This window comes from Gymnoscopelus microlampas (genome assembly GCF_963454915.1).
Source record: "Gymnoscopelus microlampas genome assembly, chromosome: 15".
NCBI lineage: Eukaryota > Metazoa > Chordata > Actinopteri > Myctophiformes > Myctophidae > Gymnoscopelus > Gymnoscopelus microlampas.
This window is the reverse complement of record NC_139952.1, coordinates 42,244,815-42,271,928: the sequence shown is the minus strand read 5'-3', so window position 1 is coordinate 42,271,928 and position 27,114 is coordinate 42,244,815. Positions and strand designations below refer to the sequence as shown.

The 27,114-nt window shown below is 42.6% G+C and overlaps 2 protein-coding genes across 2 annotated transcripts in view; one reads left to right on the top strand and one right to left on the bottom strand.

The window, feature by feature from the left end:
• The window catches only part of elp2 (elongator acetyltransferase complex subunit 2), a gene marked incomplete at its 5' end in the record, with an annotated part of 103,505 nt that overhangs the window by 58,440 nt on the left and 17,951 nt on the right, over window positions 1-27,114 (top strand). Inside the window, 6 exons of the mRNA XM_084080930.1 lie at window positions 8,004-8,195; window positions 8,877-8,946; window positions 10,589-10,684; window positions 18,258-18,315; window positions 20,148-20,220; window positions 23,982-24,180. Coding sequence (XP_083937056.1) covers window positions 8,004-8,195; window positions 8,877-8,946; window positions 10,589-10,684; window positions 18,258-18,315; window positions 20,148-20,220; window positions 23,982-24,180 — 688 coding nt within the window. The remainder of the gene's footprint in view (window positions 1-8,003; window positions 8,196-8,876; window positions 8,947-10,588; window positions 10,685-18,257; window positions 18,316-20,147; window positions 20,221-23,981; window positions 24,181-27,114) is intronic.
• On the bottom strand, window positions 1,009-6,658 carry LOC311061214 (uncharacterized protein; the record flags this gene model as incomplete). Its single annotated transcript, XM_084079768.1, has 2 exons — window positions 5,240-6,658; window positions 1,009-2,513 (listed from the first exon to the last, which is right to left on the bottom strand). Exons 1-2 carry the CDS (start codon window positions 6,639-6,641, stop codon window positions 1,009-1,011), a joined length of 2,907 nt encoding a protein of 968 aa, XP_083935894.1. The 5' UTR covers window positions 6,642-6,658.

The following is a 27,114-nucleotide window of genomic DNA, read 5'->3' as shown; positions in this document are numbered from 1 at the left end:
GTCGCCCCGACTGTTCTCAGTCTCTGTGGAAGCATTTTGCACAGCGAAAATAGCCGATCTACAAGCTCTCAATGCGTCTGCAACACATTGAGAGCTTGAGGATAGGCTATTTTCGGTGTGACAATGTTACTAAAACCTCTTAATTTGACTGTATTGTGTTAATTGTTTAGGAATCAGTGCTAGTGTGTGTGGGCTCATTTCACACCGTTTTTACAAATTGCACATTATGACTTGGCCATACAAAAATGTTCAGTCGTGAGATTTTATTTTTGTTTTAATCCATGTGAATAACTTTGCAAACAGAAACAGAATACAAGCGTGCATGGACTTTAACAATGAATGCTTTATTGGGAGTACAATAGCGACTGATAAAGTATACATTCGATTAATTCGATTCATACAGTACCATATATATACAGTATATACTGTTATTCATATATTATTCAAGTTCATTATCCCTGTATCATCCCCGTAGAAAAGGAATTACTTTTGATTGGCTCAAAGCATTTTATTTTTTTATTTAAACAAAAAAACGACTTTAAAGTTGGATTATTTGACTATTCTTAGTATCACGGTTACACTCTGTCCCCTTCAGTAAGGGATATGATAAGACACAATATGATGTTTATCAATATCCCGGTAAATTGCATTCATATAGCGATTTTATCCAAAGCCCTTTACAATCTGCATTAAATTCACCCTCACACACACACACACACACACACACACACACACACACACACACACACACACACACACACACACACACACACACACACACACACACACACACACACACACACACACACACACACACACACACACGCACGCACACATGTTTACATGTTTTCAGTTGTCAATCCTCTGATTGTGAGTATAAACAATGGATTAAACAGAAATGATATTAAATCCCACTAGAGAAGGAATTTGTTTTATTGGATTAGTACTTGCCAGCCAGCTACCTCCCTCCCCCCTCCTCCCCAAGGCACACAAGTCACTGTGAATGCATTATATTTTAACATCAGAAGCAATGACCACAAACCCCTCCTTGACCAGCACCACAGGGTTGACCAGTTGAATCTTGTGGAGGCTGGGTATGGCCACACCCTGGGACAGCATGGCATTCACTTTAGGCAACACCACCATCTTCACAACATTCTCCAGTACAGCGATCTGGAACCCCCCCACCTCACTGGACACCAGGGCCATGGTAAAGTTGCTCATCGTCGCAGAGCCCCTCAGCTTCCCCTGGTAGAAGAATACTTTGATGCTAAAGCTGGCATCGACGCTGAGTTTGAATAGAGGGACCAGGGTTTTGCTTGGACAGACGGCAAAGGCCTTGACCACGGCCAAGACGTCTAGTTCCACCATGTCAGAGATGAAGCTAAACATGGGAACCTCTCTGGCGTCCACATACAGTTCCATGAGCATGTTGGGAAACATCTTGGGCAGCTGAGGGATGAAAGTCCCGAAGGAGGTGGTGTTGAGGCGCACAGGAGAAGCCTTTGGGATCATGCTGTCGTTGATCTGAGCTTGGAGGAATCCACCTGAGAAGTAGACGTAGGAGGCGGAGTTGACTGCAAACTCAGAAAAGCCAAATTGCACCATATAGTTGCTTTGTGGGGTCAATATGAAGGGTTTGGCATGAAACGGTGGTTCTGTATGATTCTGAGCGTTGTAGAACTCCCCCTTCCAGTCCAGACCAAGGCTTGTACTGTGTACTTCAGGTGCAGAGGTGAGGGAAATATCCATGACCACATTGGGGCTAACCATTATGGAAACAGCCATTGCAGCTAGCCGTGTCTGCACATCTCGAACCAACAGTCTGAATCCTGGACAGATCTTCTTTTCAATTTGAGGTCTTATGCGAGCCTGATATTGCCTCACGGATGCCTGGTAACGCTGACTGCCCATGCCAGATAAGGTTATGGTCAAACCCCCGAATCCGGCAGAGCAGAAGGTGCTGTTGATGGTAAGGTGCCCCTCGGAGTCGTTCCCCAACGTCACCCCAGAACTCACATGGATCTTCCACAGGAACAGCTGAAACGTGCCAAAGTCTTGGTGTGGTAGTACCGTCCTCCAGGTGCCGCTCACAGTGACATCGAGTTCATCCATCACCATCCTGAGACCCCTGCCGCCTTCATCAAACTGTATTGAAGGTTCTTTCATTAGGCTGCATCCGGTGACTCTCATCCCATTGAGGATGTAGAGCACATTTCCAAGGGAAAAGAGGAAGACGTTTCCCCTCACCGGTGGAATAGTTACCGTCTTTATTTTTTCCCGTATCCACTGGCCTCCGAGTTGTCTGCCGCATTGAAGCGCCTTGTCGGTTAAGGTGACTCTCATCGCAGGGGTTTCTCCGTCGCAATGAGCGGTGAGGGTCAGCAGCAGAATTAGGAGGAGTGACATGTTGCCTCGACGGAGGAATGCAGACGACTGCTTTGAAATGTTGTAGTGCATTATATTCAATTCCCCCATTTCAAGTTCCTCTTTCTTTGGGTTGGGTTTCAGGTCTGAGTTATTTTGTTTTATATAAACAAATACAAATAATGGGGAACTTGTACTTTCCCTCTTAGACGGAAGCACACATGAATAGGTTTCACAGTCTAAATATACTGTATTGGTACTGTATCAGTGGTGGAAAAAGTACTCAAATGTTCTACTTAAGTAAAAGTATCAATACTGCAACGTAGAAGTTCTCTGTTACAAGTAAATGTCCGGAATTCAAAATGTGCTTGAGTAAAAGTACAAAAGTGTTAGTATCAAAATGTACTTAAAGTACCAAAAGTAAAAGTAATAAAATGTTTGCAAATAGCAGATCTACAAGCGCACAACGCGTCGTGATGCGATGCGTTGTGAGCTTGTAGATCGGCTATTTTGAAATAGCCTTGGTATAAAATAGGGCTGAAGTGGTTAATGTATGTTTTATAATAATTTATATCTGAATAGTAATTAAAGTTTTCAAATAATTGTAGTGGAGTAAAAGTACAATAGTTGCCTCCTGAGTGGAGTAAAAGTAAAAGTATAGACAATTGGAAATACTCAGGTAAAGTAAAAGTACCTCAAAATTGTACTTATACGTACAGTACTTGAGTAAATGCACTTAGTTACTTCACCGTCCTTTACTCTATGTGCCTGTTGCATGACTTGACTACACTTCTATTCCAAAATGGTCTTTTGTCTCACAAACCCATTGTTCTAGCTCCACCACGTGCACAAGTGCCTGTATTTCCACTGTAACTAATTGATATGAAATGACATAACGTACCCAGGTTACCACTTACCCTTTGAGTAATGCTTTATATCAAGGTGCTCGTAATAAGCATTAATTAATACGTAATGAGCCTTTATAAGTCTGTATATGATTATTATTAACATTATGTGCTAATAAGACTATTAGTGTTAATAATATTATAATAAACGTGCCATTGTTAGAATATAAGACATTTATAAGCCCTTATAACAAAGTGTTTTCACCTACAGCTTATAGTCATTATGTTGACATTGTGTATGGAACTCAGAGTTGTGGTTGCAGATCCTCCTCAACGTTGGAAATTGGCCATGTGGGATATCAATTTTTTTCGGTGGTAGATACAAGATTGCAAGCATGCATGGGTGTTTTTTGTTTGAATTCACAGTGTGTGTGTATGTATGTGTATATATATATATATATATATATATATATATATATATACACACACACACACACAGTACATATACTGTATATAAAGACATCACAAAGCAACTTAAAAAGTAAGAAACACATACAAATAGTAAAGGTATTTATTTACATAAACATAAGGGTACAGTACATATAAATTATGCATAATCAAAGGAAGAACACACTGTATACATACAGTACAGAGGGGAACAATCTTCAAAATGTTAAAATCAAATTATCATTGGGCTGTTTTAATTCAGTCGCTACACAATTTCTGCCCATGTTCCATAACCTCTGACCAGTGGTGGAAAAAGTACTGTTTATTTAAGTAAAAGTATCAATACATTAATGCAGAAATACTCTGTTACAAGTAAAAGTCCGGTCATCAAAATGTACTTGAGTAAAAGTACAAAAGTATTGGCATCAAAATATACTTAAAGTACCAAAAGTAAAAGTGCTAGTTATAAAGAATGTCCCGTCTAAAATGTGTATAAGTCTTTTGAAAATAGCACACTTACAAGCTCACAACGCGTCGCATTGCCTCTGACCTCATCAACCAGAAGATCCACTTGAATGCTTTAACTTGAACATCCCGTCTGCCATGTCGTCACTGTCGGGCAGAAACCTCGTATCTCCATATTCTAACTTTTTCTGTTTATTTAGGACAATTAATGCCCTACTTGATCACACTACAACGTCACACAAAAGTATCAAAAGTAGCAGATCTACAAGCTCGAAACGAGGCACAAAGCTACTTTTGATACTCTAGAATTTGAATCCTGAAAAGTAACAGTTTTAGACATATGAGTCCGCCTGACAGCAACGATATAAAACCTTTGGTGGTCAACGTTGAATCTCATCTCAACGATTTAAAGTCTGATCGTTTTTAGATTGTTAGTATCATGGTTACACTGTGTCCCTTTAAGTAAGGGATGTGATAAGACCTAATATGATGTTTGTCAATTTCCCTGTAAGTCCCACTTTCAACTGAGTGCATAAGGGCAGCAACAATACGGTAAACGGTATAATGGTAAATATGGTGATTTTATCCAAAGCACTTTGAAATGTGCTTTAAATTCGCACACACACACACACACACACACACACACACACACACACACACACACACACACACACACACACATTCACACAGATAGCAGTTAGGTGTTCAGTGTCTTGCTCAAGGACACTTCGACACTAACCCAGGGGGAGCCGGGGATTGAACCGGGAATACGTCGGATTCCCAAGTGGCTGCTCTAACTCCTGATTTTCTTTATGAATTGAATACACGGTACCACAATGGAAACAGGGCTTTTTTGTGTTATCCTTCAATCTTTGTAAACCGTGCCTCTGTACAATCTGCAAACTGTTAATAAAGTATTCAATCTATCAATCAATCAAAAAAGCTACTGTGTTATGGTTACGTTATTAAATCAACCTTATTTACATGTTTTCATGTTTGTCAATCCTCTGATTGTGAGTATAAACAATGGATTAAACAGAAACTATAATAAATCCGCTAGAAAACAAAATTATGTTTGATTGGATTAGTACTTGCCATCCAGCTAATGTATTAGATTTTAAAATCTGAAGCAATGACCACAAACCCCTCCTTGACCAGCAGCACAGGGTCAACCAGTTGAATATTGTGGAGGACCGGTATGGCCAAACCCTGGGAAAGCATGTCATTCACTTTAGGCAACACCACCATCTTCACAGCCATCTTCACAACATTGTCCAATACAGTGATCTGGAACCCCCCCACCTCACTGGACACCAGGGCCATGGTAAAGTTGCTCATCGTCGCAGAGCCCTTCACCTTCCCCTCGGAGACGAAGACTTTGAGGCTAAAGCTGGCATCGACACTGAGTTTGAACAGAGGGACCATGGTTTTGTTTGGACAGATGGCGAAGGCCTTGACCATGGCCAAGACGTCTAGTTCCACCATGTCAGAGACGAAGCTAAACATGGGAACCTCTCTGGCGTCCACATGCAGTTCCATGAGCATGTTGGGAAACATCTTGGGCAGCTGTGGGATGAACATCCCAAAGGAAGTGGTGTTGAGGCGCACAGGAGAAGCCTTTGGGATCATGCTGTCGTTGATTCGAGCTTCGTTGAAGGAAGAGTAGACGTAGGAGGCGGAGTTGACTGCAAACTCAGAAAATCCAAATTGCACCATATAGTTGCTTTGTGGGGTCAATATGAAAGGTTTGGCTTGGAACGGTGGTTCTCTAGGATTCTGAGCATGGTAGAACTCCCCCTTACAGTCCAGACTAAGGCTTGAACTGTGTACTTCAGGTGCAGAGGTGAGTGGGATCTCCATGACCACATCGGGGCCCACTGCGATGGAAAGACTCATCGCAGCTAGTTGACTCTGCGCACGCTGAACAGCCTGCCAGAATCCTGGACAGATCTGCTCTTCAATTTTGGATTTAATGGTGTCCTGATATTCACTCACGAACGGCTGGAACAGAAAACTGCCTCCGCCCTCAAAGTCTATGCTCAAATCCCCGATTCCCGCGGAGCAGTAGGTGCCAGCGACGGTCAGGTGCCCCTCGGAGTCGGCCCCCAACGTCACCCCGGAACTCACGTAAACGCCCGACAGCGACACCTGAAACGTACCACCGTCGTCGATGAACGCGTAGTGCGTGAACCAGCTACCGGACACTGTGATGGCGAGGTCGTCCACTGCCATCGTGAGTCCCGTCCTTGCTTCGTCGAACTGTACAGAAGGTTCGGGTAATTCGCATTCAACGACACTCATCCACTTGAGGACGTAGTCCACGTCTCCGAGCACGCTGAGGCTGACGCTTCCACTTTGCTCTGGAATATCTACCGCCTGTATTTGTTGACACAACAAGTCAGGTCCTACTTGTGCGCCGTATTGAAGCGCCTTGTCGGTTAAAATGAGCTTCATCGCAGGGGTTTCTCCATCGCAATGAGAGGCGAGAGTCAACAGCAGCATGAGGAGGAACGACATGTTGACTCGATGTTGGAATGCAGACAACTGCTGTGAAATGAAGATGGTTTTAGGGTTACTTTACTTTCAATTCTATAAGTTCCCTTTTTTTTGTTTCAGGTCGGCAAGCTTCCTTATTTTTGTTTCGTTTGCATGGCGTGGCTCTTTTTGATTAGGAACTTGAGTTTTTTTTCTCAGGGAACTGTTTGACATGGTTCTGTTATTGTATTCTAACTAGTCTTACATTTGTGTCTATTGCCCTATCTACTCCACATACAGTATACAAGTATTTACTATTTGGGATACAACTCATTGTTGTGAGACGACATATTGTGACCAGGTGCTTTGTATTTTAAATGCAGTTTGTTGTTGAACAAAAAGAAAAGTAAGACCTTTTAAATAGATCCCCATTTTAACCACTTCGTTGACGGGAACCCCCAGGAGCCTATTCTTGGCACTCTCTTTCGTTTCCATTTAAACCAAATCTCTTTGGTGAAAATAGCCTATTTACAAGCAAGTGTTGCAAACTTGTACGTCAGCTATTTTTGCCGAATGTTAACATATTTTTGCCAAATGTTTGCCTATTATGATATGGCCAGAATAAGGACACTAGGGTTCATGTGGTTATGCGTCCAAAAGTAGATCCAATATATTAAATAACTTTGCACATGTGGTAAAAAAAATAAAAATAAAAGATTGGATTGCTATGGTCATTGATCAGTCTGTGGAATGACCTCTACTGTATATCCTCAACTCAACGTTTGTTCATAAAGCACATTTAACATGACAGAATCCAACCAAAGTGCAATACAGGGCAACAGAATAAAACACAAAGATATATAATTTATTGACTGAGCAGTTGTAATGTGAAAAGGGAGGCTTGTAGATCTGCTATTAAAAGAATTAAATCGTGAACATCTTACTATCTATATATTTTTAAGTTAATTTTTTTAACTCAAATCTTTGCTTCTGGGGGATTCTACAAATGTCTTTGAAATCCTAACAGTTTTTCTTTTGTTTCATTTACCTATGTTGCTTTAATATCAGTGGTTCTCAAACCTTTTCATGTCAAGGACACGAAAATGATATGTTCTTGGCCGCGGACACCCATCTCAAAATTTGCTGTTCCAGAGACCCCCCAGAAGCAAAGATTTTAGTTACAAATGTTCGCTTTAAAAATATATATACAGTGTATTCAAAGATTTGCACAAATATTCAAGATTTTTCTAAAAAATAGCAGATCTACAAGCTCATGCGCTTGTATATCTGCTATTTTTTAATAGCCAAAGTATAAGATAATGGTTAAGGTGGTTATAATCTAAAATTACCTTTCCCGGTCTTAATTGGTTAATTGACTTCATAGCTCTCCCTGACCTCTTGCAGAGAACCTGGCATGAGATCTCCCGGCCGCAGATCCACGGCTATGACCTGCAGTGCCTGGCCATGGTGGGGAGGTTCCAGTTCGTGTCCGGGGCGGACGAGAAGGTGCTGCGGGCCTTTCGGGCCCCGCGCAACTTCGTGGAGAACTTCGCCAACATCTCCGGCACGCCTCTGAAGAAGCTGCTGGCGTCCGATGTGAGTGGGCCGCATTAAAATACTCTCTTTACATGGTTGAAAATGCCTGGGGGCATGGGGGGGGTATTAGGATTTTAACGGTTCCGGGCTCTTTATCGATTCCCTCTCAAGGGTCAGATTCCTTAACGGTTCCCTTTAACAACTCCTATATATTAAAAAATGCATAGTTTTGTTCTCTGCTTTTGATATTCCACCCGCTGTTCATTCATTGGCCGGTTTGAGATATGTGTTTTATCTCTGCTACTGGTCAGACTGAATACATTCCTTTTGGGGAAATGTAGACCGTCTGATACTCACAATTTAATAAAACCAAAAACCAAGTATGTTAACCATATTAACCATATTTTGTGAAAGATTTGTCAAGATGGCCAACATTTTAAAGATTTGTCAAAACATTTTTGAAAGATTTGTCAGTTTAATTCTAACCTAAAAACTAGCTCACAACTTATTGTACCGTAAGTAGAGCTGGTATATAGAGCTGGTTAAGAAAATGTCTTCCTGCTGTTTTTGCTGTTTTTTGCTCTTATACAAATCGAACTGAGGTGTCCGAGGCCATTTAACCCAGTCAAGTTAAAATGTTCTCCTCTGTGTTTACTGACGTGTGTGTGTGTGTGTGTGTGTGTGTGTGTGTGTGTGTGTGTGTGTGTGCGTGTGCGTGTGCGTGCGTGTGCGCGTGTGCAGGACACTGCAGACCTTCCAGAGGGAGCCAGTACGCCAGCCTTGGGTCTCTCCAACAAGGCTGTGTTTCAAGGTGAACAGCCTTTACCGTTCTGGAGGCGTTTATTCAAGCGTGCAGTTGGGAATACCTGTGGTCAGGGCTTTTTGCCCCATTACCTCGTCTCCTGAGACAGACTTGTTGCCTCGCACACATTTTCAACAGCTTCCACCTAGCAGTCTGCACGTGGAGAAGGGAAAGACCATGTGTAGAAAATAAAGCAGGATGTCTCGCCCTCCCTCCACTTCCGTTTCACCTTTTGCAGTCGCATAAACAAATCCCTAACAGGAACAACAATTTGTGGAAGAGAGTATGCTAATACCAAGGTGTTCAAGGAGTTAAACTACGCTCAATAGTATTTAACCCATTAAATGGTGAATAAATGGTAAATGGTGCATTTATATAGAGCTTTTATCCAAAGCACTTTACATAGATTGTACATTACATTCACCCATTCACACACACACACACACACACACACACACACACACACACACACACACACACACACACACACATTCATACACCGATGGCGGAGGAAACCATGCAAGGCACCAACCTGCTCGTTTTAAGATTTCTTTGGCTATTCAAAAATGTACATGATTTTCCAAAACATAGCAGATCTACAAGCTCATAGCGCAGCACCGAGTGCCGCGCTATGAGCTTGTAGATCTGCTATTTTTTTTTTGAATCATGAAAATTTGTGCAAAGCTTTGAATATATATATTTTAAAGCGAACATTTGTAACTCAAATCATTGCTTCTGGGGGATTCTACAAATGTCTTCTAAATCCTACAGTTCCTACAAAAAACTTATATTTCTATATCAGTGGTTCTCAAACTTTTTCATGTCAAGGACCACCCAAAATGATAGGTATTTGGCCGCGGACCCCCTCATCTCAAAATATTTAGTTCCAGGGACCCCCATGAAGCAAAGATTTGAGTTAAAAATATTCGCTTTAAATATATATATATATTCAAAGATTTTTCAAAAATAGCAGATCTGCAAGCTTATGGCGCGGCACTCGGTGTCGCGCAATGAGCTTGTATATCTGCTATTATATTTTTAATGGGTTATTGGTGGGTCATTCCACATTTTGGTGGCAGCATAGTAGACAATTTTCTCCCCCAGGTTTGAGCCGAATTTTGGGGTCAAACGAGGTCAGATGAGCTCCCTCTGGTGTCATGCCCATGGGCGTCACTCGCTCTAGAGAAGTAGTTTAATTACCACCCTGTAATTACTTTACATTGGCTCTACATACAGTATTAGATCTGGACAAGTATAGAAGTAGTACTTCCTACCCAACAAAATGACTTATTTTCTATCAGTTACACACTCCATGAAGCCTTGAATTCATGGAATTGTTTTTTTTTTATGCATTGCTGAGTCAAACTTTTGAAGAATGTTGGTGTATTTCCGGTAGGAGACTCAAAGAGACCCTTGAGTCTCCTACCGGATACATTAGCATCTTTCCACCGGTAATCTTTTTTTTTTGCTCAGGAATGCGACACAAACTGAATTAAATGCTTCATGGGGTGTATAATTGATAGAAAATAATTTTCTTTTTTGGGTGAACTACTCCTTCAATCCTTGTTTGACACCTTCTCCATCACCTCTCAGGTAATGTAATAATAATATTGTACAATACAGTTTCTCTAACAATGGCATTATGTTACAGGTGACCTCGCTCCGAAGGCCAAGGCTGATGAGGAGCAATTCAGCAGCGTTTCTGACCAATACCAAGAGTCCTACTTCCACCCTCTGAACCTTACTGGTACTGTAACATTAATAACACACACACACACACACACACACACACACACACACACACACACACACACACACACACACACACACACACACACACACACACACACACACACACACACACACACACACACACACACACACACACCCCAAAACGACTCACTTCCCTTTATAAATGTCAAGTAGCACAGTCCTCCCATTAACCACTTAAAATCCTCTACACTTCTTTGACCAGTGTTTCCCTGAGGTCTGTATTTTGGCCATCTACATGACATGTTGTGAGCTTGTAGATCAGCGATTTTCACCAAAATGTTTGCCTCTTATGACCAGAATAGGGACTCAAAAGGGTTAATGTGGTTGAAAAATAAATCAAAGCTGTGCTCGGGTGGCGCAGTGATGAAGTATCTGCCCACCACCACGGAGGTTGTGGGTTCGAATCCACACTGTGGTGCATCCGGCTTTATCAAGCATCTATATCAGTGGTTCTCAACCAGTGGTCCTTGAGGGGGTTCCAGGGGGTCCCCAGCCAAATGAATAGTTAGGACCAAATTGACCCTCATGTGTCTGTAACTCTGAGAGTGTACAAATGGAACCAAATGGACCCCAACGGGGTCCATTTGGTTCCATTTGTACAGCCTCAGAGTTAAATGAACACTAATGACGATGATACAGTGTAGATTGGGACCAACAAGAAATCAAAATGGTTGAGTCCCTGGCATATCTTTTCAAATGGGGGTCCGCAGGCGGCCAAATGTATATCAATTTAGGGGTCCTTGGCATGAAAAGGGTTGAAAACCACTGATCTATATGAACACAATTTGCCTCTGTTCCGGGGAGTGAAGCCTGGCGGGGAGGTAATAGTCACTGCATGTAATCCTACACGTTGGGGCGGCACCTGTCAGTGGGGAGTGTTGGGTGGGAGGAGTAGGACGAAGGCTCTACTACGTCCTCCCGGTGGGGGCTCCTCACTGGCAGGTGAGTCGGTAGGATACGACAGCAGTGACAAGTTGACAACACAGAAACATGTTGTGTGGGGGAGGAATCAATTGGCATGACGACTACATTTGGGTGAACAAGGGGTTAAAAATGAAGAAAGAAATCAAAAATGAATGAAATAAGTAATTTGAACCAGGCAATGCAAAGGACAACCTGAGCCTAGGGCTGTAGCGACATGGGATGCTTATTATATCGCAGTGAAAAAAAGCCAATCTAAAGCCAATCTATCACGGCAGTTTACGGCACCCCATTGCCTCATCCAAAATTTGCCGGCTGCCCCGTGTATGTCGTCTGGCTCAAAGCCAAAATATATAAATAGATAATAACGTAACGAGCTCGTGGTTATGCATCTCATAATCCCGGTATCGCGGTAAGTAACGCAGTTCATGTCCCAGGCTTATACCTAAGCCAAGCTTACTTTAGTTGTCATTACCTCCTCCCACCTTTCACTCATGTTTCCAGCTCCCTGTGCCGTCTCAGACTGTGTGCACTTGAGTGTCTATAGTCTCTGTCAGGTGGAAACCTCATAATGTCCAAAACTGTTACGTTTCAGCGTTCAAATTCAAAAGTAGCAGATCTACAAGCTCAAAAATGTGTCCCCTCGCGTCGCATTTCGACCTTGTGGATCTGCTACTTTTGTGTGACGCTGTAGTAGGCCTGACCTCGCTTATTCGAATGGTCGACTAATCAGTCGAGAGATGCCCGAGTCGACTGCCAATCTCTTAGTCGAATTATATATACTAGACCATACCCGGTCGACGCATCCGTGGGGGGATATGCGCACATGATCTGGCAACCCGGGAGGCAGTTCGTCCCATAGCTGGGCGGAAAAGCTGACACAAAAACGCTAATAAGAAGCTGAGATTTGGTGAAATTGAAAAACGGGCTTCACAGTTAAGTTCAGATGGTAACGGTCAATGGCTGTGTGCAAAATCCGAGCAATTGCTCCAGCCAGTGAGGAGAACCGGGTAGCTTCACCTACTCACTCACCACTACAGACAGACTCACCCTTACTAGAATTATAGTAGGATATTTTTTGTTTCATTTTCTTTTTTCGGCTGAAAGATTGGCTTAGTTTGTTATATTAATCAACTAATAGTTTGCCAAAAATAGGATACACATCACGATTTATTGGGAGAAACCAAGCAAGTATATGTTAAATCAGACATTAAGCACCCCTACAGCCCAAATGGAATGATCCTCTATTGCATAACATATTTTTCGGCATGATTCAACTGAGATTGGCAGTCGAATCAGACTGATTAGACTGACAATCTCAGTCGAATCATGTTTTTTTTTTTTTTTTGCATTAGTCGATTAGTCTATAGGTAACTATTGGCCAATCAGATTTGACTATAGAAGTCCTTAGTCGGGGACAGGCCTATGCTGTAGTATGATCAAGTAGGACGTTCATTTATGAAAAAAAGTTAGAATATGGAGATAAGAGGTTTCTGCCCCGACCCAGTGGTGGAAAGTAACTAAGTATATTTACTTAAGTACTGTACTTAAGTACAATTTTCTGGTATTTTATTTACTTGAGTATTTCCAACATCCAATACTTTTACTTCTACTCCACTACATCTCAGAGGCAAATATTGTACTTTTACTCCACTACATTTACTTGAAAACTTTAGTTACTAGTTACTTTTCAGATATAAATTATGATATAATGAAAGACACATTAACCACTTTAGCCCTATTTTATACACAGGCTATTTGAAAATAGCCGATCTACAAGCTCACAACGCGTCGCATCGCGACGCGTTGTGAGCTTGTAGATCTGCTACTCACTCCCCCGGTGAGATGGAGAGGAAACGGGGTTAGGCAGGGGGAAGAGCAGTGGTGTAAAGTAACTTAAGTACATGTACTCAAGTACTGTACTTAAGTACAGTGTTGAGGTATTTTTTTACTTTACTGGAGTATCTCAGAGGCAAATATTGTACTTTTTACTCCACTATAATTATTTGAAAACTTTAGTTACTTTTGATTATTATTATTACAAAACAGTAACCACTTCATCCCTATATACATTTGGACCATTTGAAAAATATCCGATCTACAGTACACAATGTGTCGCAAGTTTGAAAACTTGTGAAATGAGACATTCTGTATAATGATTCATTTTACTTTTGGTACTTTAAGTATATTTTGATGACAATACTTTTGTACTTTTACTCAAGTACATTTTGAATTCCGGACTACTACTTGTAACAGAGTATTTCTACATTTCAGTACTGATGCGAGTCGTTTTTCCACCACTGGGGCAGAGTATCAGACAGAAGATGGAGAGAGAAGTAGAGAAACGGGGTTACACAGGGGTAAGGGTATCAGGCAGGCAGCAGTCTCCTATTAGAGGAGAAGGATAGCTGTGTGTCCGTGGGGAAGAAGAGAAACCCAGCTGAAATCCTCCTAAAGACAAATCCACGTTTAGCCCGGCTTCTCAAGTGGAAAATGTAGTTTTCTGGCGAGCGACACGGGTCCTACGGGAAAGTATAATTAACGCCTGATTTAGAAATCAGTTGATCTATTATATTGGCTTTATAGATCGGCTATATTTGGTTCGCTAAACCAGTAGTTCTTGGCACTTTACCGTGCCAAGGACAAAAAAAAAAATTATATATCTTTGGCCACGGACCACCATATAAAAATGTTTTGTGCTAGGGACCCCCAGAAGAGAGTATTTTTGTGTTCTAAAATTCTAAATCATAAAACACTTACAAAAAATATATTTTTTAAAATAGCACATGTACAAGTTTCCAACTTGCAACACGAAGTGATGCGCTGTGAGCTTGTATATCTGCTATTTTTAAATAGCTACGGTAACACATATTGCTTGGGACCCCCTGGAACCCCCCCCCCCCAAGGACCGGTCCTTGGGGGGTACTTTGAGAAACCAATATGTTACACGATGCGCAACCAAATATCTATATATACAATTTGAATCCTGCGCCATGTCGGTTGTCCGTATGCGACGCCAGTGTGACGGTGTGACGTAATCTGACATCACGATGACAACGCCAGTGTGACGTAATCTCACAACAGCATGACATCACATGACATCACATCCTACCTATAAATTCTAGGATGCCGTCAGATCGCACCAGTTCGACGGCTTCCATAGTGGGTTTTGGTCATTGGAGAGGTGATGCACGTCACCTCTTTCTGAAGTGGGTACTTTCAAAGCCTGCCGTGGATTTAGGAGAGCACAAAACTCTCTCTCACACTGTGAGGTGCCTGTAAGGTGGCACTGCAAAGTGAACGACGCGTCACGCTAGAACTTCTAGTAAATCACATTTCCCACCCTCTCAAGAGCCTTCAACGTCAGGATTCTGCTGTGGTCAGATTTAAGAGAATGTGGCGAATGGAAAAGACCGGCTGATTGTTGCGCGACGGCAAATTGTAAGCGGATTCAAGTGAAATTAAGAGCGGTGGGGGGGGTTAGGGGGGCTCCGGAGAGCCCTGGGCCGGCGCGTTGTTTGGGGGGGGGGGGGGGCGTCATCAGCGTTGATTGAAGGCACCCCTTAATCTGCAATGCTAATTAGAAAGCCGGTTTATGTTGATTGCAAAGTTTAAGTATGGATGACCCCCGGGCCACACGGGGGAGCAGCCGAGCGATCCACAGCGCTGTTAACGGCCCATTACCCAACCCCCACCCCCCAACCCCCAACCGATATCGGCGTAGAACGGGGAAGAATAATGAGGAATTAGGAAGACGATGACCTATAGCAGTCAGACGACGCTGATGCACAGAGGGCAATTATGAAGGCATGGGGCTCAAGGGCAGGATTGGCGCAGCAGGGCTACATGTGATACTCCTCAAAGCAAGACGCCATTTATTAACAATAGGAGATGAAGCGGCCGTTTTAAAAAAATGCCCTATTGCTCTTTTCAAAGTGGGGTCCCAGTGGGGACCCGCGGTGGTCCTTGTGGGGGGGTGGGTGTTTTCCAGGGCGTCCCCAGCATTTGTTAATATAGCATCACAATCATTTTAACCACTTTATCCATTTATGTTGGCTATTCAAAAGTAGCAGATATAATAGCTCACAGCGCAGTTTGATTTAATTTAATTTTTTTATCTAAAAATGTTTGAATAATGTTCCTTTTTTTAAACAAATATTCTCTCCTGAGGGTCCCTGACACAAAACATTTTCAGATTAGGGGTCCTTCACTTGAAAAAGCTTGAGAAATACTGCTTTTGATTGATTGATTGAATATTTTATTAGACAGAAATGTAGAACAGCACGAGTACAGTCAAACACACCAAAAAAGTCCTTGCGGTCTTGTTTCCATTGAGGTCCTAGGTAGTTAGTAACTGGACACGAGTTGTCTCTGTACTTGAACCGCTTTTCTTTCTCTACACCAAATCTCTTGGCCAAAGTCGGGGCCTGATATTTGTACTTAGCAGATCTACAAGCTCACAACGTGTAGCTCTAGGTCTATTTTATGTGCATGACATGATGCTCAACGAGGTATGAATCAGGCCTAACACTGATGGGAGGAGAGCTGGCTGAACCCTGAGGAGATCTAGAGCTCCTCCTGCTTGAATGTGATAGAACACACAAGTTCTCAAACTTTTTCATGTCAAGGACCCCCAAATTGACATTTATTAGCCCGCGGACCCCTATTTGAAAAGATAGGCCAGGGACCCCCATAAGAGAAGATTTTTACGGCTCTCTAGCAGTGTTTCTCAACCATTTTAATTTCAAGGACCCCCAGTTTGTCATGCATTTAGGCTACGGACCCCCATTTAATGGCATTTGTATCACTTGGACCCCAATTTATATTGTAAAATCTATGTCAATTTAACTCTGAGAGTGTACAAATGGAACGGGTCCATTTGGTTCCATTTGTACACTCTCAGAGTTACAGACCCATAAGGGTCCATTTGGTTAACTATCCACCATTTAGCTGGGGACCCCCTGGAACTCCCTCAAGTACCCCTGGGGGTCCCCGGACCCCACTTTGAGAACCAATGTGATAGAACACTGTCTCCAGGAGATCCATCATGTTGCCCTCTCTGGTTCACAGAGGATTGCATGGATTCAAGTTCTCAGTCACTCTTAGATTTATGTTGCCCCTAGTGAATACCGGTCCATATCTAGCCCACAGTATATGAATTAATGACATCAATAAACGGAGGAAACTTCTTTTTATTAATACTGTCGTTTTTGGGTTTATTCCACAGAAGAGATCTTACAAGCGACGGAAAAGCATGGTTCCAGATATATTCTTCTGAAGCTTAACCTATTAAGACCTGAGGCCGATTCTACAAATGTCTTCTAAATCCCAACAGTTTTCTAAAAAACGTATGTTGCTAAATCAGTGGTTCTCAAACGTATTCATAATAGTGAAGGACCACCCAAAATTATATGTATTTGGCTGCGGACCCCCATCTCAAAATATTTTGTTCTAGGGACGCCCAGAAGCAAAGATTTGAGTAAAAAATGTTTTGCTTTAAAATAATATACTGTATATATATTATAAATTTGCACACATTTTCACAATTTCAAAGAAATAGCAGATCTACAAGCTAGTAGCGCGACACCGAGTGCCGCGCTACGAGCTAGTAGATCTGCTATTTTTTAATAGCCAAAGTGTAAAATAATACTTTTTTTGCTCAAATAATGACTCAAATAATTTAGCTAAAAATGACACAGATGTGTTCCCAGTCTTAATGAGTTAAACAGAGATACAGAGGTTTATACACATAACGTGGGGTGACGCCCTTCGTCATCACGTCAGCCGTCAGTTGTGTCTCGACTAGCTCTGTTTCCTGGGCAACCAGAGGTGTGGTGACATTTATGCACAATGTTTATAACAACAAAACCCTAAGGCAAAGGAGGTTAACCTGCTATCTTAATATGTTTGACATACCAGAACATACCGTCAGACCAAAACAACGTTGCAGGCTGCCTGGAAGGCACAGGCTGCCTGGAAGGCACTGGAAGGTACGCGCGTACGTCGTGCGGACGCACGACGTACGCGCGCGCGCACACACACACACACACACAAACGCACGCACGCACACACGCACAGTCACACACACAGTCACACACACACACACACACACACACACACACACACACACAGTCACACAGTCACACACACTCTTGGGTTTACACACTCAGAGCCTGTTTTGGTAAACAGTACAGGGATTTAAAAGAGCAGATGAATTGTAACGCCACTTTGATGTAAATCCTTATTTTTAGTACAATGGCAAACTGGCTGTATTTGAATTTAAAAAACGTCTGTTTTCAGGTTCAGCGATTATGTAAGGGTTCTAAAATCTAATTCATCATATTCTTCGTGTATTATGTATTTTTTCAGGACTACGTGTTTTGTCTTCCTATCTTTGTGGGCAGTGGTGTAAAGTAACTAAGTACACATTATTACATTACATTAGAGGTATTTTTTACTTTACTGGAGTATTTTCAATTTTCAGTACTTTTACTTCTACTCCACTAACATCTCAGAGTCAAATATTGTACTTTTACTCCACTAAAATGATTTGTGAAATTGTGTGTGTGTGTGTGTGTGTGTGTGTGTGTGTGTGTGGGTGTGGGTGTGGGTGTGTGCGCGAACAGAACCCCCACCAGAGGACCACCTCCTCCAGAACACACTGTGGCCCGAGATCCAGAAGCTGTGAGTACCGCCTCCACACTGCTAGCATAACGTATACACACGCGCTTAACGAGCTTATAGTGCTAATTCACTCCCATAATGATTAACTAAACTCCAAGGAGTGTAGTACAGATGGAACCACATGGATCTCCATAGTTTTACTTTTTGTGACACAAACGTATCAAAAGTAGCAGATCTACAAGTCGATCTGCTACTTTTGATATTTTGGATTTTTTTATCTTGAAAAGTAACAGTTTTGGATTTATGATGTTTCCACCCGACAGATAATTATGCAACATATTCCCATAATGATTTATTCAACTCAAAGAGTGTAGTACAAATGGAACCAAATGGACCTGATGGTGGTTCCATGTTGTACTCTCTTCAGAGTTTAAATTAACACTTAAGGATTCTTTACTGCGTGTAATAAAACCAAATCACCACCACACACACAATTGGGCATGGCCCATATACGGATGAACACACACCTTGGGAAATGATTAATGTCTTAAACCTCACCACGGCGCCCTCCCCCACTCCTCCCTCCCCCACACACACACACTTAACACCACCACGGCACGGGCCAATCAGGTTCCCCCGCATCCCCACGAGCCTCCCTCTCCAGGGAATATATTGCCTCCATTTGTGCCCCATGTTAAATCCATTAAAGCCGTCGGTCCGGCATAAAATATGACGTACGGTTTAAGAGCAGTCCATTGTTGTGCGTCGTCTCGTCGGACAGCAGCACTTTCTTTTCCCGCTCTCTTTTCCCGCTCTCTCTTCCAGCTCTCTTTTCCCACTCTCTCTCTCTTTCCGCTTGGCACCACCAGCAGCCAGCCAGCCAGCCAGCCCCGGCGGAATATAATAAACCGACACATAACGCATTAACATTAAAATGAGTAATTGGTCCAATTATTTTCCGTGGCATAAATAACAACGCTTTGCGTTCGATGTCGCCGGCCGCCGCACCGCTGAAAGTTCTTTACAGGAGGAAGGGGGGGGGGGGGGGTGATTGGGAGGGAGGGAGGGGGGTTCTACATCGACTGGTGGACGTGTGGGGAGTTATGTTGTCGAACGTTGTTGCCTCACTGTTGACATAAAAAGTAATCCGCGGAGCGGTTGTCGGCGAGCTCTAAAGCAATTAGTGTGTTAAATGATTATCGGGAACGTTTGCGGCGCACAGTCTCCTGTCAGTGGAGGCGTAGAGGGGGGGGGTTAGGTTAGGGGAGGGTGGAGGGATGCGGTTTGCTCGTGGGAGGACCAGGAAAATTGTCCTCACAACAATTATTGTTTTATTTATTTCTCAAATTCTACTATACTTGTGGGACATTTGGGCCTCACGGGTACAGTAACACACACACCCACCCACACACACACACACACACACACACACACACACACACACACACACACACACACACACACACACACACAGTAAGTAAGCCACGTGTTTTGTTATCTTTCTTGTTCTCTCTCTCTCTCTCTCTCTCTCTCTCTCTCTCTCTCTCTCTCTCTCTCTCTCTCTCTCTCTCTCCCTCTCTCTCTCTCTCTCGCTCTCATAAACACACACACACACACACACACACACACACACACACACACACACACACACACTCTATTAACTCCCTTTCACTCTTCCATTTCCCTCAGTCAGTGTTACTCAGTGGCACGGCCAGGCTTTCATCCTTCAGTCTTTGTTGCTTATTATTTATGACTCTCTCTCTGTCTGCGTTTCCTTCCCTCTAACTCCATCCTCTCCTCCTCCTCCTCCTTCTCCGTCTAACTCCATTCTCTCCTCCTCCTTCTCTCCTCTCTCTCCTCCTCCTGTCTCTCTCTCTCTCTCTCTCCTACAGGTACGGCCATGGGTTTGAGACGTTCTGCCTGGCATCAGACAGCGCCAGAACAGTTGTGGCATCTGCATGCAAGGTCAGCACACACACGCAAAACCACACACACACACACACACACACACACACACACACACACACCAGTGTTGATTGTGTCAGCAAATTTTGATTTCATTTTAGTCATAGTCTTTTGAATAAATTTACATTTAGTTTTAGTCATAATTTAGTCATCTGAAATGTTTTAGTTTTTGTCTAGTTTTAGTCGACTAAATATCCTAAGATTATAGTCGACTAAATCTACAGTTGATTTAGTCGACTAAAATGTATTTTGGCGGTGCTTTGATGGCGTCGTAATGGCTGATTTTACACTTGCTTGCATGCTGAAAATAGCCGATCTACAAGCTCACAACGGAACTTTTAAATGTACCGATTACAGCGTTTCTTACATCCAGTTTCATGTACTGTATGGTTTAGATTTCAGTTCCTCCTTTTATTTTTCTCAGTTCTGGAAAAAGGTTTTAATAAAATGGCTTGTGGTTTTCACTTTCCAAGTTCCCCATTGTAGCCATCACTGATGCACAGTTGATTCTGAGGAGACGAATACAGAAAACGAAACAAGCATAAAACTGTCTGTCTCACTTGCTTGTCTTTGTACCTTTGTACCCGACCCATTGTGAGTGAAAACACTGTATTCAGACTGTACATAAAACTATCTATCCCAATATGAGCAGTCAGTGATTAAGTAGTAAACAACGCTGGCTCCTTAATTTTCCCTTCACACCACTTCCTGGCCAAGCCTCTCGTCCTCTCCATCATCCCTCTCTGTCTCTCTCCATCCTCCACACTCCAATCTTCCATCATCCTTGCCAGGTCTGTCCAACTTCCTGTCTTCCTACAGATGTTACTCTCTCTCTCCCCCCCTCTCTCTCTCTCTCTCTCTCTCTCTCTCTCTTTCTCTCTCTCTCCCCCCCTCTCTCTCTCTCTCTATCTCTCTCTCTCTCCCCCTCTCTCTCTCTCTCTCTCTCTCTCTCTCTCTCTCTCTCTCTCTCTCTCTCTCTCTCTCTCTCTCTCTCTCTGCCTCTTCTCCATAACAAACTTAGTTGGAAGTTTCTCATTCCAGAGTCCTGCTGCTAACACGACTCTGCTCAAGGTCATAGTCAAGCACACAAAACAGGTTAAAACACTGGTAAAGCAATAACCTAGCATTAGTTTAAGCAATATACTATTTAAAAAGAAAACTGTACATTTAAACTAATGGATACGAGGTAAACAATGAACTGTTTAAATAAAATGCTATCTTCATTTCATGATTAACATTGTGGTCAAGAAAAACAAGCTTAAGTAACAAAAACATGAGAACAAAAGGACCGTGCTATGTCTGCATGGTCGTCACATGTAGGTCAAGTGCTAAGGGCTGAGGTTGAGCTCCTTGGTTGTACTTCCTCAAAATCGAAGCTGGCTGTGATGTCACCAATCTTGTGAACCTATCATGGTCCAATATGCAAACGGGTGGAAGAAGCACTCGATATATATACTTGACGATATTTTACTTAAGTAAAACTAGTTCTACCACAATATTTAAAACTCTGTTACAAGTAAAAGGCCTCTGTTCAAAATGTTAAATACTCCAGTTAAGAAAAAATGCCTCAAATTGTACTTTAAGTACTTGAGTAAATCTATTTAGTGACTTTACACCATTGCATGCAAATGATCCAGTTGTGTAAGGGTAGGGGTCACACATGTAGCGACTGAATCCGTTCACTTCCATTCTATGTGAGAGAAGTGGTGGTGGTGATGATTATATGATTATAGGACTGACATTTATCTGCTTGACCCGGTAAATGCATGTGTTGAATCGCTGTCAGCTGTGTTAAGCACATATACTGATACACTTGATGCCTTGACCATCAACTACTTTATCAGATAGACAGACGCCTGTGTGTGCATGATGATACGATACGCCAAATCGAATCAAGCTACTAGTTACTTTACAGATAAAATGATTACATTACAAAACATACATACATTAACAACTTTAGCCCTATTTTAAACATAGGCTATTTGAAAATAGCAGATCTACAAGCTCAGATCTACGAGCTTGTAGATGTGCTATTTTTAAACATTTTAGTACTTTTACTTTTGGTACTTTAAGTACATTTTGATACCATTACTTTTGTACTTTTACTCGAGTAAATTTTGAATTCGGGACTTTTACTTGTAACAGAGTGCAGTATTGATACTTTTACTTAAGTAGAACATTTGAGTACTTTTGGTAGTTCCAGACTCTATATAGCTTTCGGAGATTGTGTAATAATTGTTTTGGCTACGCGAGACTACGTCACGTGCCACGTCGTACGGAGTTCAACTCTGTTGAACTTTGACCCATTTTAATGCCTCCAGCAGCATGTGTTGGCCAGGCCTCACCGTGTCTCCCGTGCCATCATGGCGCGTGTCTGTCTGACCGTACCGTACCCTGACTTGAAAGCACTTTGCTTTGAACAGCTGTGGCGGGGGGGGCGAGGCGCCAGCCAGGGCCTGCTTTATTTGAATATTTGAATATTCATAGATTCTGATTTTTTCTCTGTGAGGGAGAAAGTGTAGTGCCTTCAGCCCTTCACTTCTGTTCAGCTTAACATGGTTTTCTTTGACTTTATTTTTTTTTTGTGGGAAGAACCATGTTAAACACAAATATTAATCATTGCAGAATATTTCTCACACATTTGAACGTGTCAAAACGTGTCTGGAGAGAAACTTTTAACAGGATACCCTAGAGGTGTGCATAGTCCCTAGACAGCGTGACTGTCAGGTATAAACAGCCTCATTGCAATTTTTAGCACTAATGTTTTTTTTCCGTTGTTTTTTTATTGATTGAATACAAGTTTGTTAACAGTAGTACAGTCAAAAGTGATGTTAAAAGGATAACACAAATCATTTTACTCAATGCATCAGTAAGACTTACAGTACAACACATACAATGCAATACTCTCTGTCTTCTACAAAGTACCTTGAGCCACAATTGAGAAGAGATCTAATAGAACTAAAAGACATTTTATGTTTGGCTGCGCTCGGGTGTTGAGCTCTGAACATAGCATCGCCCATAGATCGCCCACTTGTCGGCTTGTAGATCGGCTATTTTCAGCCTGCAACCAGGTGTAAAATCAGCCATTACGACGCCATCAAGGCACCGCCAAAATACATTTTAGTCGACTAAATCAACTGTAGATTTAGTCGAGTATAATCTTATGATATTTAGTCAAAAACGAAAACATTTCAGATGACTGAAATATGACTGAAACTAAATGCCATTTTATTCAAAAGACTATGACTAAACTAAATCAAAATTAGCTGTCAAAATCAACACTGCCTAGTAGTGATGTGCGGGTCGGGTTTTTTAATGACCCGCCCCGCCCCACCACGGAACGCAACCCGCCCCGCGAACCCATATATAAATCAATGGCTCAACCCGCGCGTGGGTCGTACCTATAATTCTGTAAAATCATGAAGGTTAGAAAATAATCTTCAAGTATACACCCCAAGTGTATTCAAACTGTTTTATTGTTATTATTCTTATTCTTATTAGGAATAAAGACAAAACAAGAGCATGTGATTTTTTATTTTTTTTTGCTTGTGAGAGCGGCAGATCCACTCACCCGCCGTCCGCATAATTGCCTCTGAAATCCTGACTCGACCACCCGTGCTGCGGGTTGACCCGCGGGACCCGCGGGTTACGGGTCGGGCCGCTCATCACTACTGCCTAGTAATAGTCTTATAGGTTTGATTGAGACATATGTAGTTTGAGTTTTCAGTGACATTTTCATGCGATCTCTCCATCCCGTACAGGCATCCAAAGCAGAGCATGCGTCGGTGCTGCTGTGGAGCACCTCGTCTTGGCGTCAGCTGCAGGCGCTGCCCTGCCACACCCTTACCGTCACCCAGATGGCCTTCTCCCCCGACGCACGCCTCCTGCTGGTCGTGTCGCGCGACCGCACCTGGTCCCTGTGGGCACGAGACCCGCCTGCCACCACACCCGACAGCGCAGGTGAGAGACGGTGGATTTACTACTTAACTCATTGACTGCCATGGACGAGTACACTCGTCAGTTGGCCCACACTGCCAAGGACACGAGTGTGACGAGTTTTGGCAGTGTTTTCAGTGGTTTTCCACCGGATCCATGACATGAAAAAGGTTTTAAGCACCACTGATATATAGCAACATATGTTTTTTTTCAGAAAACTGTCAGGATTTTGAAGACCTTTGTAGAATCCCCCAGAAGCAAAGATTTCAGTTAAAACATGTTCGTTTTAAAAACATTTATATTCAAAGAAGTTTCAAGATTTAAAAAAAAATAGCAGATCTACAAGCTCATAGCACCGCACTCGGTGCCGCTTTATGAGCTTGTATATCTGCTATTTTTGAATAGGCAAAGAAATCTAAAATGACACAGATGCGTTCCCGGATCGAATGGGTTAAAGCAGAACGTTTAGATTGATCATCCATACCAAGCCATTTTGTTCACATTGCTGAAATGCAGATTGTTGTTTTTATGTGCGTGACAATGGGTCGGGCGGGTTTTGGATAGGAGAGGGAAAAACCTCACCAGTGCATAAATAGCGTGTTGCATCATCATCACGCAGTCTATTGGGCTGGCCCCCGTACCGTACGCTGTGATATTTTATCTGACTGACTTGAAAGCTTCATAGGGTCGGCGTAATACACGTTCCACAATGTTTATTATTCGCTGTAAATGTCGAGAAGAATAGAGCCGTAAAATGCGTGGTAGACCATTGTACTGCAGCAAGACACTACTTTGTACCATTGACTAACAAATTGCCCATAGTAGAATGAAATAATCAAGAGGGGTTTACTGTATTTTAGTGGTTTCAGTGGTTGCACCCGAAAGGGGCTAAGAGATACCCTGCTCCCTCTGCAGACGTGACCAATCGATTACCAACACCATAAGTGTGAACTAGTAGAAACTATTACAGATTCAGTGATCTCTTTTGTCTCTGTTCACCTTTTAACTTTTTAATCTCTTTCACAGGACTTGTTTACATTCATTTAATGCCACAAAACTGTTTAAGTTTTTATAAGACTTATTTGCTTCTAAATGTATAGTTATGAACTTTAACTTAATTATTTATTAAATGAATTGTCTTGTCACTGGATCACACTGGATCACTATTATACCACTTTATCACACTGTAAACATGAACATACTGTTACAGTAGCTCTCATGGGGATCTTGGACTTCATTTGGCCAGTCTGTGACGTCCGTCAGTCATCTATGATATGTCTAACAGTATGATGACGTGTGACATGACTAAAAATCGGGCCACGGTTTCACCCTGATGATCTAAGCCTCAGACTTACATTGTAAAAAGTAAACGTACATTTGTTAAGATGCCTCAATGAATTTTACGTAGTGTGCACATCGATCGTCACTAGAAAATAACCTGTGATATATATCTATTATATTCCTGAACCTATTAACTGACAAAGGACGTAATTGTTCAGAAATAGTGTTGGGTTCACAGGCTGGTCCAGCCACCTCTCATTTCACCAACCTTCCGGATCCAGTTTGCAGTTTGCCTCCCATGAACTGGTCCATGGCCTGATCGTACCTTCATCTATAAGATACCTTGGGGTTGCTATGCTGAACAGTGTGCCATCGGGAAGCCGGTGCGTGTTGATCTAATCAGGTACTGGCTTCCCTGATTGGCCAACCCAACACATTCAGGGATTGGCCAGGATTTGTGTGATGTTTGTGCTGCTGTATATATATATATAAGTGGTACTGTGCATTGATTCTTACAGAGCAGGGCTGGACCGATCTCCTGTAAGCTATGCAGCTGCTGGTAAATACAATGTTACTTTGAATCTACAGAGTTGCTGGTGTACAGAATGTTCCACTGGGCGGTGCACCTGTGTCCTCTTGGAGTACCACTACCACAGTTTACCAAAGGTCGCCGTGGCCCAACATATCGTACGGCACCTCCTCGTGTGACTCGTGTGTTGGTGGTACACAACGTTTACGCCTTTGAAGATCTCAAGCAAAGTGGATATCCTTATCCTTATCCTTATGGTGAAATTGCTGTGCACATCTTCAACATTGTGTCTTTACGTTGGACGACGTTGCACACAGGGAAAACAGGGAGTGAAGAACGTCCATTTGAAGTTTCCCCCATTCGCTATGGCCACACAGCTGTGCTGATAGAAGATACCGTCTACTTATGGGGAGGCCTTCCTGTCTCCAATGTACTTTATGCATTTGATGTGGACACCCACACATGGCACACATGGTTCAAGGCCAAGCATTCTGGGACTGTTCAAGGGAGGGTTTTGCACGCAGCCTGTGTCTTGGAGAAGGTCATGTATATCTGTGGAGGATACGATAGTTTGTCTTCCTTGCAAAATGGCATTCCTGCTCATAATGACATTTGCAAGTTGGACACCACCACAATGGTCTGGTCTTTAATTAACACCAGAGAAACTCCACTAGCCCTTAAGGATCACACTGCGACCATCATAGGGACAAAGATGTTTGTATTTGAGGGCGGATTTGACCATGCTTATAAATGCAAAGCTAAAATCCGAGTGTTCGACACGGAGACTAACTGTTGGCTGAGCATGCCAGATAAAGCAAATAAAAAAGAAAAGATTTGTCCAAAAGTAGTAACTCACTCAGCCTTTGCCTACAATGGAGAGCTGTACATATTTTGTTGCAGGAGAAGAGAGAAAAAGAACTACAATGATCCGATGGAGCTGATCGTCAATGATCTGTGGAAATTCAATCCAGAGACCTTCTCCTGGAAGAATGTTGAGCCCAAGGGTGATGGCCCAGGTCCAGGGAGGCCTTACAGCTGTTGCGTGGTGGGAGCGGGAGATCGTATCATCCTCTTTGAAGGACATGTAGAAGAGTCCGTAATGGTTGATGACCTGTACATTTTAGACTTTAATCCTAGTCTCAAGACGT